The sequence below is a fragment of the Copidosoma floridanum genome, unplaced genomic scaffold (genome assembly GCF_036245765.1).
Source record: "Copidosoma floridanum isolate Cflo_tuat_1 unplaced genomic scaffold, Cflo_Japanese_pri ptg000005l, whole genome shotgun sequence".
In the NCBI taxonomy this organism is placed as follows: Eukaryota; Metazoa; Arthropoda; class Insecta; order Hymenoptera; family Encyrtidae; genus Copidosoma; species Copidosoma floridanum.
Window position 1 is genome coordinate 158,483 of NW_028321882.1, and position 17,393 is coordinate 175,875.

Below are 17,393 nucleotides of genomic sequence, written 5' to 3' on the forward strand. Positions count from 1 at the left end.
TAAATCTAAAATTGGAATTGTTACTAGAGTGTTTGAACTTCATCATTTTTGATATATTTAAAATAATGTTTTATAAATAATTAAGTTGTAGAAAGAATTTTGTTACACGTTTCACGTACAAATCTGTAGTAAAAACAATGAAAGTAAAAATAAGTTAGCAAACGTATAATCATTTCGTCAGAATAAATTAGTTATAGATGATCCTTACGCTAACGAGATTACTGACGTTAGTATTTTAATAAATAGAATACAAATTTTTCAGTCTCTCTATGTGGATTTACAAGTGTCATACTATGTTAATTATACTAATTGCTAAGTTGTTTATTTAAAGATCATCTAGATACTCAAACATTTTACAGCTATTTATACCATATTTCCTAATAAACATTATTCTAAAATCAATGATTTAGTAAATATTTAGTATTATGTACATAGTGCAATACTAATGATGCACGTATTTTTTATTAAATCTTCACCTAAATCTTTTTGATATCATACTAAAATGTTTTTAGGGAGGAGTTAGCTATCAAAATTGGTTTAACGGAGGCTCGAATTCAGGTAAGAAAATGCACGAAAATGTTAGTTATTTATACATTTTCAGCTGTTTAGTTTAACAACGTAATATTCATTTAGTTTTACCTGTATTTTATGAATGTTTTAATGAGATGATAAAGCTGATCGAAAAAAAAATTTCTCAAGATATTACCACTTACGTATTTATCAGTTAATACCAAATAATCATAGTGTATTAGCTTAAAGCTGAAACATAAAAGACATTCACTTAAATCGCACAAGACACAGAGTTAATATTGAATAATGAGAGTGTATGTGCTTAAACTTAACTGCGTAGAGTAAGTTTAATTTTTTTTAATATTATTGAATATCTTGTTCTCTGTTAAACTAAGACTTCTTCCAAAACCTAGAATTTATCCGTAAATTATTTTGTGATACATTATCATGGTTTAAATAAATTATAAGGTGCTATTACAATCATTTAGTGAATAAGCCTTGTTTTAGTAAAACGTTACTTACAATAAAAATACGGTTAACAAATTAAAAAGGTAAAAGTATTTTCGAAATAAAATAAGATAAAAAAAGTTTTTATTGCTATAAAGCTTAAAAATATAAAAACTGTCCCAATATCTATTTATGTGAATTTTTATAAGGGGCTAAAAAAATGTGTTAATAAAGCCATTATATCGTTATCCATCCCAATATGAAAAATGTTATGCAGTATCCTAAAATAACTTCAAAACTGCTTACAAATAGTCGTAAGAGTCAAAAAAGTAACTCGTTTTTCAATTGATTGGCCTTCTTATTGTTGCCACAAGACTTTTATTAAGAACTTTAAAGTTATATCTAAAAAATTAAGAAACACAACGTCATCCGACACTTGACACCGATTCTTAACAAACATGTATAAGCTATCAATAAATACTGCTTCAAATTTTCTTGCAACTTCGTTGAAACTTCGTAGCCGAATCATTCCTACTAGATAAATTTATGCAAAGCATGCAGAATTTCATCGGCTGTAGAGTAAGTTCAGTAAGGTTGGTAGCACTATCGCTGCCAGAGCAGATCAACAGCTAAGATGACGACTATACAGGTATAATACACAATGCATCAATTTTACGATCACATGTTAGTGGTTTACATCGAACTAGAAAAGAAGGGTTTTTGTATTCGCTAACATTTACGTCCTAAGCAAAGCGAGGGTCGTTGGTTAGCGAATGCACAAAAACCCTGAGCAAAAAAAAATACATGATCAAATAAAATAAAATAATTTTATTTTGTATACAATTTAAATAGTATACTATTTAAAATGTTACATATCATTAATTTATATTGATTCATTGGGAAATTTTTCTCCATTCAATTAAATTGACTTAATTTACAGTACTATATTTATATCTTAATAGTACATTTCTTTGACATACTTCTTAAAAGTATTTAAAAAATTTAAACATGAGTATTCTCACAGTTACAAAAATAATTATTAATGTTTCTAATAATAGTACAATTTTCAAAAATAATACGAGAAACTTTATTAAAAACTTAGTGCACATGAACTATGCTACCTCTCTTTATCTACAGATGGCGTGCTGACAGGGAGGAAAAAAATATGAAAATATCTAGGGAAGGAACAAACACTTTCGACACATGGACACAGGGAGGGAAGTTAAAGATTCAACCCAAGTAGAAAGAAAATACTATATTTTTCTTTTATACCACTAGACTATGTAAAAAAGAATTCAGATATATGAAAGAAGCAGATGATTTATGGTATAAGTCAACTATACATTGAGCCTCAGTAACTCTGGTAATCAAAGTATCCAAAAAGGAAGTCAATCCATTGTTTTTTGTTCAAGTGTAGACTGAATAAATGGATTAAAATTATTAAGGAATTCTAGCCCTCATTAAACATTATTATTGTTATCATTAAAAAATAGTCTTCTACATACCTCATAGAAATAAGAATTGACTGCCCACATCTCGGAATGATAAAAGTCTCCAGTGTCTTGAATACTATTTCTGCGAATCATAGGGAGCAATCTCCTATTAGTGTGCCACAAGTGAAACAGATTGTTGTTTTATTTAATAAAAAACAGATGGAATTAATTAAAAAATCAATTCCCAAACTTTTTATTCGTCTATAGCCATTAAGTTTTCATAAAAACCCAGCTTGTTGCTAACAAAAAATCTAAAAAGTGAAAAAGAAAAGTCCGTATTAAGTGATATCGCATCAAACGAATCCAAGAAAAAACCAAAAGTAATAATAGAAGTTTTTAAATTCATACTAGAATGTCAATAGAAACTTATTAAAAAAGCATAAAAACACTTATGTAAGTCATATCTACGTGATCCAAGAGAAGAAACTATCAATCTGACAAGCATGCTATTATGGAATTCAGCAGCACCATAAGCCTTAAATCAAATCTAATTATTTATTACAACTAAGGCAGACCCTGGAATCTTAGCTTCGAGAAATGTACACCTCTACGAGTCCAATGATCTATGATCTTTTTAACAGACTCAATAAAAAAATATTTTTGCATTTTGTTTCATTTATGCATCGTAAGAATCTCAGATAAAGAGTGTATGGATTTAGGAGAAAATTCCCTAATTTAATTTATATAATAACTTTCTATAATAATGGTAATTGACAGCTTAATACAAAAAAATTAAGTACTGTTTATAAAAGGTTTTTACTTAAGTTTAAGCACAAATTTTTGATAGCGCATTTATTTATTTTTCTCTACCACATTAGTCTATTTTTTGTATATTACGCGTATATAACAAATTCCTGCACAAATGTTTCTTTCATTCTCCCTTTCTGTCTATTACTTAGTATTAAACCTTCAGCTCCATATTCTATGTTTTAACCTGCATCTTACCTAAGGGTATTTTATCTACGTTTTTACATATTTTGCAGTTTTATTGTTTGGCGTTGTTAAATTATTTACAAGCCATGTTATGCTCATTTTTGTTTGCACACATCGTGCAATGTAGATATGTATAACCTATTGTGTTGGTTTTGTACATTTTAACATTAATGTAATACTTGTTGATGACGTTGTTATTAAATGTTTGTATAATTTGATACTATGTAGCCCTAAAAAGGATACCTAAGGGATGTCCAAGTATTGGCAAACGTAGATTTTTACTGAAGTATAGCCATGCTCTGTATGAAAAATTGAGAAAGTATTTATTAATTTTTTGACCAAAGAATCAAGTGTATGAAAGGTTTTAATTTGAAATGGCTTTCACAAGCCGTGTTTACAAAACTAAGGAAACACTTTAACATAGATAACGGCTCATTGTAAGCAATCTAACATTAAAAATAAAAATATTCGACTAGAAGTAAAAAAAGATGAATCATTCTATTGGTCTCATGCAAAATAAATGCATTTTGAGGCATGAAAAAAATTTTGTTAAACAAACTATTATCTAGCAACAACGTAACATGCGTTTAAACTGCTATATATATATAGACGTGTGCAAACTTGTAAGAAACTTATAAGATTTTTTGGTACAAAAAAAAACAACAGCTAAAACAACTAAATAATAAAGCGTAAAAAAGAAGGAATTAAGTATAAGTATAAATATCATGTGCCGCAAGTATCAACAATACTCGGAACGGTCTATCATAGTAAAAGACCTACCACTACCTTCAGACAAAAGCAAACACGTACCTTACCGCTTAAGCATAAATCTAAAAAGATATTCTGACATAAATATGCTTTAGCTTTAAGAAAGAAAAATTATTGTCAAATACTGTATTGAAGTCATTTTAAAGGCTAGTAATAGAGCAAGTAATCAAAAACTTAAACCAGAATAATATAATACACATACTTGGAAAACACACAATCTAGACAAATGTATAGGGATATTCTCAAGTACTTGAGAAGCGATGACCAGCGTATGGATCAGCTTCCCCTGGGTCAAAATCCGTTTACAGAATAATTTTTTAACAATTATTCATTAAATAAATGGATTTAAAAAAGTGCTCAATTTCAGCGTGTTTAGAACGCAAATTTCAATGGCACGGGCTGCCATGAAGTGCAGTGTCATGGATCGCAACAACATAGCAACAAACCTCTAGGTCGGTAAACAAAGTCTGAATAGATCCCCTAGCGGGCAGGAGATGGCGCTCACATGTGATTAAAATAGTAAAAACGTGTAGCTATAAAATTATTAGAAAGAGATGAAGGGCTGAGTATCAGAAACGTAAAAACAAATAAATAAGCGTACGAAAAGGTTATTTAGTTAACCAGAGATATTATTATGAGATCATTCGACATACGATGAAATTGACAATGACGATAAAGATGATAATGATAATAATGAAGATAATAAACATAATAATTAATGTAATAAAATAAAAAAGATACAATTGTAAACAACATTAATAATAATAATAAAGAAAATGTTTAGCTTGAGCGGTTATCAGGTAAGACTTGGGCCGCACTTGGGTAGTACTTGAGCAGTGGCGCTTGGGCGGCACTTGGACGGCACTTTGGCGGCACTTGAGCAGAATGTGAAAAGCGGCACTTGGGCGGTACTTGGGCAGCACTTGGGCCGTACTTTGGCGGCACTTGGGCAGAATGTGAAAAGTGGCACTAGGGCAGTACTTGGGCAGTGTGTAAAAGCGGCACTTGGGTGGTACTTGGGCAGAATTTAAGCAGCGGCACTTGGGCGGTACTTGGGCGGTACTTGGGTGGCACTTTGGCCGTACTTTGGCGGTACTTGAGCAAAATGTAAAAGTGGCACTTATGTAATACTTTGGCAGCACTTGGGCCGTACTTTGGCGGTACTTGGGCACAATGTAAAAGTGGCACTTGGGCGGCACTTGGGCCGTACTTGGGTGGTACTTGGGCGGCACTTGGGCCGTACTTTGGCGGTACTTGGGCAGAATGTAAAAGCGGCACTTGTGCGGTACTTAGGCCGTACTTTGGCGGTACTTGAGCAGAATGTAAAAGCGGCACTTGTGCGGCACTTAGGCCGTACTTTGGTGGTACTTGGGCAAAATGTAAAAGCGGCACTTGTGCGGTACTTGGGCGGTACTTGGGTGGCACTTGGGTGGCCAAAGTGCCGCTGCTCAAATTCTGCCCAAGTGCCGCCCAAGTGCCGCTTTTCACATTGTGCCCAAGAACCGCCAAATTACGGCCCAAATGCTGCCAAAGTACCGCCCAACTGCCGCTTTGACATTCTGTCCAAGCGCCGCCCAAGTGCTACTTTTCACATTCTGCCCAAGTACCATCAAAGTACGGCCCAAGTGCCGCCTAAGTGTCGCCCAAGTACCGCCCAAGTGCCGCTTTTACATTATGCTCAAGTACTGCCAAAGTACGGCCCAAGTGCCGCCCAAGTACCGCCCAAGTGCTGCTTTTACATTCTGCTCAAGTACTGCCAAAGTACGGCCCAAGTGCCGCCCAAGTACCACCCAAGTGCCACCCAAGTGCCACTGCTAAAATTCTACCCAAGTACTGCCCAAGTGCCGCTTTTCACATTGTACCCAAGTACCGCTAGAGTACGGCTTAAGTGCTGCCAAAGTACCGCCCAAGTACCGCCTAAGTGCCTCTTTTACATTCTGCTCAAGTACCGCCCAAGTGCTATTATTCACATTCTGCCCAAGTACTGCCAAAGTACGGCCCAAGTGCTGCCCAAGTACCACCCAAGTGCCGCTCAAGTACCGCTGCTCAAAATCTGCCCAAGTACCGCTTAAGTGCCGCTTTTCACATTTTGCCCAAGTACGGCCAAAGTACGGCCCAAGTGCTGCCCAAGTACCGCCCAAGTGCCGCTTTTACGTTCTGCCTAAGTACTGCCAAAGTACGGCCCAAGTACCGCCCAAGTGCCGCTTAAGTACCGCCCAAGTACTGCCCAAGTGCCACCCAAGTGCCACTGCTAAAATTCTGCCCAAGTACCGCCCAAGTGCCGCTTTTCACATTGTACCCAAGTACCGCTAAAGTACGGCTTAAGTGCTGCCAAAGTACCGCCCAAGTACCGCCCGAGTGCCTCTTTTACATTCTGCTCAAGTACCGCCCAAGTGCCACTATTCACTTTCTGCCCAAGTACTGCCAAAGTACGGCCCAAGTGCTGCCCAAGTACCACCCAAGTGCCGCTCAAGTACCGCTGCTCAAAATCTGCCCAAGTACCGCTTAAGTGCCGCTTTTCACATTTTGCCCAAGTACGGCCAAAGTACGGCCCAAGTGCTGCCCAAGTACCGCCCAAGTGCCGCTTTTACGTTCTGCCTAAGTACTGCCAAAGTACGGCCCAAGTGCCGCCCAAGTACCGCCCAAGTACCGCCCAAGTGCCGCTTTTACATTCTGCCCAAGTACCGTCAAAGTACGGACCAAGTGCAGCCCAAGTGCCGCCCAAGTACCACCCAAGTGCCGCCCAAGTGCTCTTTTATATCCTGCCCAAGTACCGCCAAAGTACGGCTCAAGTGCTGCCCAAGTACCGCCCAAGTACCGCTACTAAAAATCTGCCCAAGTACCGCCCAAGTGCCGCTTTTCACATTGTGCCCAAGTACCGCCAAAGTACGGCCCAAGTGCCGCCTTAGTACTGCCCAAGTACCGCCCAAGTGCCGCTTTTACATTCTGCCCAAGTACCGCCAAAGTACGGCCCAAGTGCCATCCAAGTGCTGCCCAAGTACCGCCCAAGTACCGCCTAAGTGCTCTTTTACATCCTGTCCAAGTACTGCCAAAGTACGGCCCAAGTGCCGCCCAAGTGTTGCCTAAGTGCTGCTTTTACATTCTGCTCAAGTACCGCCTAAGTACGGCCCAAGTGCCGCTCAAGTACCGTCAAAGTAAGGACCAAGTGCTGCCAAAGTACCGCCCAAGAGCCGCCTTTTACATTCTGCTCAAGTGCCGCCAAAGTGCCGTCCAAGTGCCTCCCAAGCGCCACTGCTCAAGAACTACCCAAGTGCGGCCCAAGTTTCACCTGATAGCCGCTCAAGTTAAACATTTTCTTTATTTTTATTATTAATGTTGTTTACAATTGTATCTTTTTTTTTTATTACATTAATTATCATGTTTATTATCTTCATTATTATTATCATCATCTTCATCGACATTGTCAATTTCATCGTATGTAGAATGATCTCATAATATTATCTCTGGTTAACTAAATAACCTTTTCGCACGCTTATTTATTTGTTTTTACGTTTTTGATACTCAGCCCTTCATCTTCTTCTAAACATTTTATAGCTACACGTTTTTACTATTTTAATCACATTTGAGCGCCATCTCCTGCCCGCTAGGGGATCTATTCAGACTTTGTTTACCGACCTAGAGGTTTGTTGCTATGTTGTTGCAATCCATGACACTGCACTTCATGGCAGCCCGCGCCATTGAAATTTGCGTTTCAAACACGCTGAAATTGAGCACTTTTGTAAATCCATTTACTTAATGAATAATTGTTAAAAAATTATTCTGTGAACGGATTTTGACTCAGGGGAAGCTGATCCACACGCCTACCCCGCTCCTCAAGTACTTGAGAATATCCCTGTAGATAACGTATAACTAACTAAATTAGAAAAAGGATAACAGAACAACTGTTAACTATAACCAGCAACTTATCAAAACAGTAACTGTATAATTAATGTTATAAAAGTAAAAAAATTTCTATCAAAAAATAAAAAACAGACTCGTAAAAACCAAATCATTGGCGTAGACGTCACTGTTAATGTCATAATCATAATCTTTATTATCATCATCGTCGACATCGAAATTATCTCCATGAATTCTATTATTATCATTGTCACCATTATTATTACCATTACCATCATTTTCATCATTATCATTGACCTCATTGTTATCGTCATAATCACTATCATCATCATGACATTATCATCATTATCATAATAACCGTTATCATAATATTATCATCATCATCATGATCATCATAATCATTTTTATTATTATAAGCATTGTCATTATTAACTCCAGAATTATAATTCTCATTATCATTTTTAATATTATTATCGGTATTATTGTCATTATTCTGATTGTCATAATCATCACAATTATCATCATCACCTATATCATCATCATCATCATCTTTACTATCTAGGTCATTTGCATCACGATCATCGTTATTATCATCATCGTCTTTGTCAACATTATCATCATCATTATCATCATTATCACCATCACCATTGTCATCACCATCACCATCATTGTCATCATTATCGTCAACCTCATTTTTATCGTCATTAACACTATCATCATTATAAACGTTACAATCATCATTGTCATCATTACCACCATCATCATCATTATTATTATCACCATCATCATAATTAGCATAATCATTATTATCATAATTATCATTATAATCATCGACATTATCATCATTATCATGATTATCGCTATTATTGTCATGTACATCATTATAATAATTATAATCATCATCATTATTATTATTATTATCATTATCGCTATTAATATAACAATAATTGTCATCATCATTGTTATCATAATCGTCATTTTTATTATCATCCTTATTTTTACTATCATCATCGTCATTATTAACTTAACTATCAGACATATCATCATTTTTATTATTAACCCTATTAAATGTATCATTATCATTATCATCATTGTCGACAACAACTAAAAAATTACAATTTTTCTTACAAATTTTTGTATTAATTATCAGAATATTATGATTATTATTGTGGCATCATTATATTTATCCTTATCATTATCATTATAATCATCATTATCATTATTATCATCATTGACACCAATATAACTTTAATGATTTTTGTCATCACTTTTATCATTATCATTGTATTGATCATTATTACCATCATTGTCATTATTATTATAATCACTATCGTGATATTATAATAATTATAATAATTATTGTCATTACCACAATCATCATCATAATCACTTTCATCATCATCATTATTCTAATGATTGTTATCATCATCATTATCATTATAACAATGATCATCATAATTATCATTATTAAGGATATTATCATTGTCATCATCATAATCATGATTACTATCATCATCATCATTATTATCATTATTATTGTCATAATAAGCACAATCATCATCATCATAATTATCATAATAATCATCATTATTACCATCATTATAACAATTATCATTATTATTGTCATATATATAATCATTATTATCATAATCATCATTATAATTAACATGATTATCATCAATATCATCATAAGAATCGTTATGATCATCGTCATGTTTATTATCGTTTTTATTTTCATTATTTTCATCGTCATCATCATCTTCACCATTATAAATATTATCATTTTCTCTATTATCCCTATTATTATCATTATTATTATTATCATTGTTATTATCATATCTATAATTATAATTTTTATTAGCATTTTGGTTTTTATAAGTAGTATTAATATTATTTTTATATTTGTCATAATCATAATAATCATCATCGATATTATTATTATCATCATCACCGTTACCATTATCAGTGTCACTATCATTACTATGATGATTATCATCATCACTTTTTTTTTCATTATTAATATCATCATCATTATCATCATTATTATTGTCATCATCATTGTCATTATTGCCATCATCATCATGATTATCACCATTATCATCTTTATTATAATATTTATTACAATCGTATTAATTATCATCATTATTCTCAGGATTATGATTATCATTTTTTTTATAATTATCATTATTGTTATCATTATGATCATCATTAATATTATTATCATCATTTATATAATTAACATTATCATCATCATAATAATAATTATTATCGTTATAACCATCATCATTATTATTATCATTATTATGATTATCATAATTATTATTATCATCATCATTAATATCATTATCATTATTATCATAATCATTATTATTATCATCATTGTTATCATTATTATTATTATTATCATCATCATTATAAAGATCTTTAATAATACAATTATGATCGTCATGATTTTTGCGATCATTATTGTTATTTGCATTATAATTAACATTTTTACTGTCCTATTGTAATTATTATTATTATTTCCGTAACCATTATTTGAACTACCATGATCATTAATATTATTATCATTATTGTAATTAGTATGAATATTTTTAACATCATTATCATTATTGTTATATTATTCAGAATCAGTAAGTTTAATATTGTCACATTTATTATTATTAACATAAAAACGGTTAGTAGCGTGATTATCATTATCATTATTCTAACTAACATCATTATCGCCGATGTCATTATCAATGTCAAAATAACTATAATTATATTCATTGACGTCATTTGTATTACTATTATAGGTATCATTATTGTCTTTCTCATAGTTATAATTATCCTTATTATAATAATTATCATTTTTATTATCAATAACACAATCATCATAATTACCATTGACATGATCATTATAAGAATGATTATCATTAATACTTTCAGTATCATTATTATCATTATCATCACAAACATCATCATAATTATCTTTAATATCATCGTTTTTATCATCATCGTTGTCGAATACATTATGGTTAATATTATCGACGATACCATCATTAAAATTTTTTTTATAATTCTTATATTTCATGTCATCAATATCGTCATGATAATTGTTATTATTAATGACATTATTAACATCATCATTATCATCATTCTCATTCTTATTATTATAATTATTATTATAATTATCGTTACTATCATCTTTATTATTAATATTGCAAAATCATTATCATCATTATTACCATAACTATTATAATTATCGTTGTTATTTTCTACATTATTATAATCATTATTATAATCATTATCATTGTCGCTATCAATACAATAATAATTGTCATCGCCATTGCTTTAATCGTCATTTTTATTGTCATCTTTATTTTTATTATTATGATCGTCATCATTCTCTTTACCATCATACATATCATCATTTTTAGTATCATCTCAATTATAATAATTATTATCATCATCGTTGTCATTATTATCTCAAAAATTATAATCAAAACTATCATTTCTGTTTTCATTATCAGTATGATTATCATTATTATATTCGTAATTATAATTTTTACCATTATTATTATTATTATTATTATTATTATTATTATTATTATTATTATTATTATTATTAATATTATTATTATTATTATTATTATGATCATCATTGTTATTATCATTATTATCATCATTCTCATAAGTATCATTATTATCATCTTTATCTTTATTAAGATTATCATAATCATAATCATTACCATTATCATCGTCATCTACATTATCATCATCTTTATCAACACCACTATCATAATTGTCATCATTATCGTTATCATTATCATTGTTATCATTATTATCCGTATCATTATCATTATCATTATGATCTCTATCTTTATCATCGTCGTGACCATGGCCATCGTCATGGTTATCATCATCATTATCGTCATAAGTATTATAATTTCTATCATAAATTTCATTATTTTTAATATTATTACTATGATAATTATTATTATCAACATTGTTATCTTCACGATTATCATTATCATCATGATAGTTGTCGTCAACATTATCATTATCATTATTATCATTATTATTATCAATACAACTATTACTATCACCATTTTTGTCACTATTATTATTAACCTTATGATTATCGTCATTTTTATTATAATTTTTATAAACATTCTTATTATTATCATAGTAATCAATATTATTATTATCATTATCACCGTTACTATCATTATTATCGTCGTAAACTTTATCATAATCATAACTAACATCGTCTTCATCACTAATATCTTTTATAACCACTTTTATTATCAATATTGTCTTTATCATTATTATTATTATTACCATCATTCTTATCATTGTTATTATAATCTTTATTATCAGATATATTATTATTATCATTGTCGTTATTATCGACATTATCATTGACATTATCATATTCATCATTGCAATCATCATCATGATTATCACCATTATTATCTTTTTTATAATAATTATTACAATGAAATTACTTATCATCATCATTATTATTATTTTTCTTATAATTATCACTATTGTCATCATTATGATCATCATTAATATTATCATCATCATTAATATTATTATCATCATCATTATCATAAAAATAATTATTAACGTTATCACCAATATAATCATTATTATGATTATTATTACTATCATAATCATAATTATTATTATCATAATTATCATCATTAATATTATTATTATTATTATTATTATCTTAATTATTACAATTATAATTGTCATCATTTTTGCAATTATTATTTTCATTTGCATCATCATTAACATTTTTATTCTCATGTTATAATTATTTTTATTATCTCCGTAATCATTATTATTATTAACATGTTTATCATTATTATCATTATAATTATAATGATTATAAATATTTTTAGCATTATTCATCATTATTGTTATAACAATTAAAATCAGTAAGTTTTTAATAGTCACATTTATTATTATCAACATAAAAATGGTTATTAGCGTAATTATCATCATCATTATTTTAACTTATATTATTATTGCCGATGTCATTATCAATGTTGAAATAATTATAATTATATTCATCATTGTCATTTGTATTATTACTTTTGGTATCATTATCATCTTTAATCATCATAGTTATAATTATTATAATTATTATTATTATCACAGCTCCACAAAAAAAATTGAAAGTCTTAGTGCAGAGACCTGACATATCCTCGTATATGTAATCGACCACGCTGAATTTGAATCCGAGGTCAATTTCACTCCATTACATCAGGATTTTTCATAACTTTAAAATTTAAGCCCAAAAACCCTATAACACATAAGCCATTTAATGCCCGAGTATCTTAACCCAAGTAACGCTATAACCTTATGATTTGATTATCCCTGAACTTCATTAACCCCAAAACCCTAAAACCCAAAAAACCCAATGACGCCATAACCTCTTAACCAGATGAGTAACAGAGGTTTGAGTCTCTAGTGCTGAGATGTCTAGGTCAATGTTGTGTTTCTCCACGTATAGCGAATCTTCTGATTCGTCAGGCTCCTTTACTACATAATTGCTTTAAACATTAACTGTATGACCGTATTACCTCATAACTAACTAGCTCATTAACCCTAAAACGTGATTACTATGAAACCCTAAAAACCAGAAAATTTAGCCCAATAACTTTCAAATTTTTAAGTCGTCAGTCACCGCAACCTTATATCACTTATTAAAATATGAACTGTACATCCCCATAACCCTATATAACCCAGTATCTCTGATACCCAACAACCTTATAACCCTAAAATCCTGAAAACTAGTGAAAAAGAGGCTTATGCACTTTCTAGAAGAGAAAATGAAGTTTCAAACTATTATATCACCAAACCACACGGTCATTATAGCTTAAGAATCAATAACTCTGAAACCCCATTACTTAATAAATTCTATAGCCCTATACCTCCATAACGCCATAGATTAGGAGTTAGACGGATCTTTTGTATCACTTGAAAAAAAAATTTTTTTTTGTGTTTGCAATCCAGGGCACCTCCACGTGGTTAACGGTGGTCAACAGAATTTTTCCGTGATCCAACAGAGACTCTGGATACTGGCATTCATGCCGTCATAGCAAACACAAAAAAAAAATTTACGATGCAGAGGGTCGGATCCTCAGTATTGGCGGCTGGTCAGGGTCAGAAAGCAGGCCCGCAGGCGTCGTCATTCATCGACTGCAGCTCTGTAACGGTGGGTACTTCGGCTTTTACAGAGTATAAAGCTACAAGACACAACGCAACAAAAAAAACTTGTAACGTCCACAAACATGACGATGACAATAAGATTGATACTGTCGAATAGTCCATCGTACTTACATTCCTGTACTCATTGTCGTACGCGCTTATTACTCTTTGGGGATTTAGGTTGTTTAACTATAGTGTTATGAGTGAATTGGATCCTACAGTTATTGTTTTATACAATTATGTAGTTAAATGGCCTGACGAGTTGGGAAATTCGCTATACGTCAAGAAACACAACAATGGCTTACACATCTCAGCACTAAAGACTCGAAACTCTGTTACTGATCAGGCTTAGAGGTTATGTTTGAGAGTTAATGAGTTAAATGGTTATAAGTGAATAGGGTCATACAGTTATTGTTTAAAATAATTATGTAGTTAAGGGGCCTGGCAAATTAGGAGATTTGCTATACGTGAAGAAACGCAACATTGACCTAGACATCTCAGCACTAGAGACTCAAACCTCTGTTACTCATCTGGTTTAGAGGTTATGGGGTCATTGGGTTTTAGGGTTTTGGAGTAATTATAGTTTAGGAATGATCAAATTATGAGGTAATAGCATTACTTGGGTTAAGATACTCGGGCATTAAATGGCTTATTCGTTATGGGGTTTTTGGGCTTAAATTTTGAGGTTATGAAAAATCCTGACGTAATAAAGTAAAATTGACCTTAGATTTAAATTTAGCGTGGTTGATTACATATAAGAGGGTATGTCAGGTCTCTGCACTAAGACTTTCGATTTTTTTTGTGGAGCTGTGTTATCATTATTATTATCAATTACATAATCATCATTATTACCATTGACATGATCATTATAGGAATAATTACTATTATCACTTTTATTATTATCATTATCATTATCATCACAAACATTATCATTATTATCTTCATTATCATCGTTATTATCATCATCGTTGTCAAATACATTATGGTTGATATCATCGAATTATCATCAATATCATAATCTTTATAATTCTTATATTTATCGGCATCGCTTTTGTCATAATTATTGTTATTATTAATGTCAATATTAACATAAACATTATCATCATTCTCATTATTATTATTATAATTATTATTATAATTATCGTTACTATCATCTTCACTGTCATTATTGCAAAATCATTATCATTATTATTACCATAACTATTATAATTATCGTTATTATTTTTCACATTATCATGATCATTATCAATATTATTATCAATACTATTATAATCATCATCATCATTAAAATCATTTCCACCAACATCAGTCCCATCATCATTATTATTAACATTATCATTATCATCATCATTATTATCATAATTATAAACATCATTATTATAATCATTATCAGTATCATTATCATCATAAACATTATAAACATCATTTTCATGATTATAACAATTATTATTAACATCGTCAACATCAACATTTTCAACACTATCATCAATATTATCATGATCGTCGTCCTTTACATTATTGTTAGTGTCATTAAAAATATCATAATTAACATTATTTATATGATTTTGATGATTAATGTCATTACTATCGTTGCAAACATTGTTATTATTATATTAATTATAAATATCACGATCATAATCATTATAATTAGCATTATTATAATTATCATAAACATAATCAATAAAGTTATCTTGACTTTTATTACAGCAATATCATTATTATAATTATTATTATCAATATTATAAGTAATATTATCATTTTTAAAATCATCATTATTATAATCATTATAATTATCAATACTAAAAAAATCGTCACTATCATCGTGATCATCATTATTATTATTATTATTATTGTCATTATCATTTTCATCATCTTTATTATCATCGTCATTATTATATGCATTATCCTTATTAACATAATCATCATAATTACTACAATTCTCATTTTTATCATTATCATCATCATAATTTTTATCATAATTTTCTATATTATTATTGTTATATTCATTTTTATCACGATCATCATTAACATTAAAACCATTATTGCAGTTCGCATCATTATCATGGTTATTACTATGATTACTATTATTATCTGAATGACCATTATCATCGTTATTATTATTATCATAATCATTGTCATACTTATTATCTATATCATTTTCACCATCATCGTGATTATTATCATCATCATCATTATCATCTGTATTATTATCATCATCATTATCATTATCATCATAATCATTAGTATCATTATAATTCTCAGCATTTTTGTCATCGTCATTATCATCGTCATTTGTATTTTCATCATCATTATCGTTATTATCATTTCATTTGTTTTTCATTATTATTATTTTCATAATAATCTTCAACATTATTATCATCATTGTCATCATATTAATTATTATTATCATAATCGTGATTAATATCATTAATACTATAACTAAAATTCTCGTCATTATTATCAGTATCATCATCATTATTATCATAATCATTATCATCATCATTATCAACATTATAATTATCATCCTCAATATTATTATTATCATTATCATCATTGTAACAGACGAAAATAGGCGTTTAAAGGTTGCGAGTTTGAAGGGGCAACATTACTGTGTACATCAGAGATAAAACACATGTAATTTTGGCTAACGTATGATGCAATGATTGAATGCGGTCGGGTAGGGAGGAGCAAACAGTGAATATACGACGGGGGTGTCGATTTGCCTTCTTTGTGAAGTCATGGAGGCGACTTGTTTAGGCGCGAGAAGCTCGCGGCCGTCAAGCCACCATTTGTTATCACAGACCTCGATAGGAGCGAGAAGTTCCGGTTGTACTGAAGGTCGAAACTAGCGTGCACAGATGCAGGTCTGGGGCCGTTCAGGCTGAAAAGTAGTCTCGATGACACGAAGAATTTAAGCCGTGATGTTTCCTTTCATATCAATTGGTACAGTTTTTGAATTTGGCGGTTTGCTCCTTCATTATCGACGTACAGTGCCCTAACATCGAAGCTCGCGTGAAACAGGCGAAATGCGGGGTATGGAACTGCGGTAGAACGGAGGGGAGGAACGAGCGCGGCGGCGCAAGGGGCGCGACGCTCGCTCGCTGTGGCGAGCGGGAGATGTTCTCGGGCTGCGAGCGAATAAGGTGCGTATGGCGCCTGAAAGGCTTTGTACTGAAC

The 17,393-nt window shown here is 31.1% G+C and overlaps 1 protein-coding gene across 1 annotated transcript in view; it reads left to right on the top strand.

Annotated features, from left to right (window-relative positions):
* LOC106646036 (uncharacterized) overlaps window positions 1-17,393 on the top strand; it is a 321,141-nt gene that overhangs the window by 129,778 nt on the left and 173,970 nt on the right. Inside the window, exon 6 of the mRNA XM_089598068.1 lies at window positions 513-558. Within this exon, the coding sequence (XP_089454194.1) occupies window positions 513-558 (46 nt within the window). The remainder of the gene's footprint in view (window positions 1-512; window positions 559-17,393) is intronic.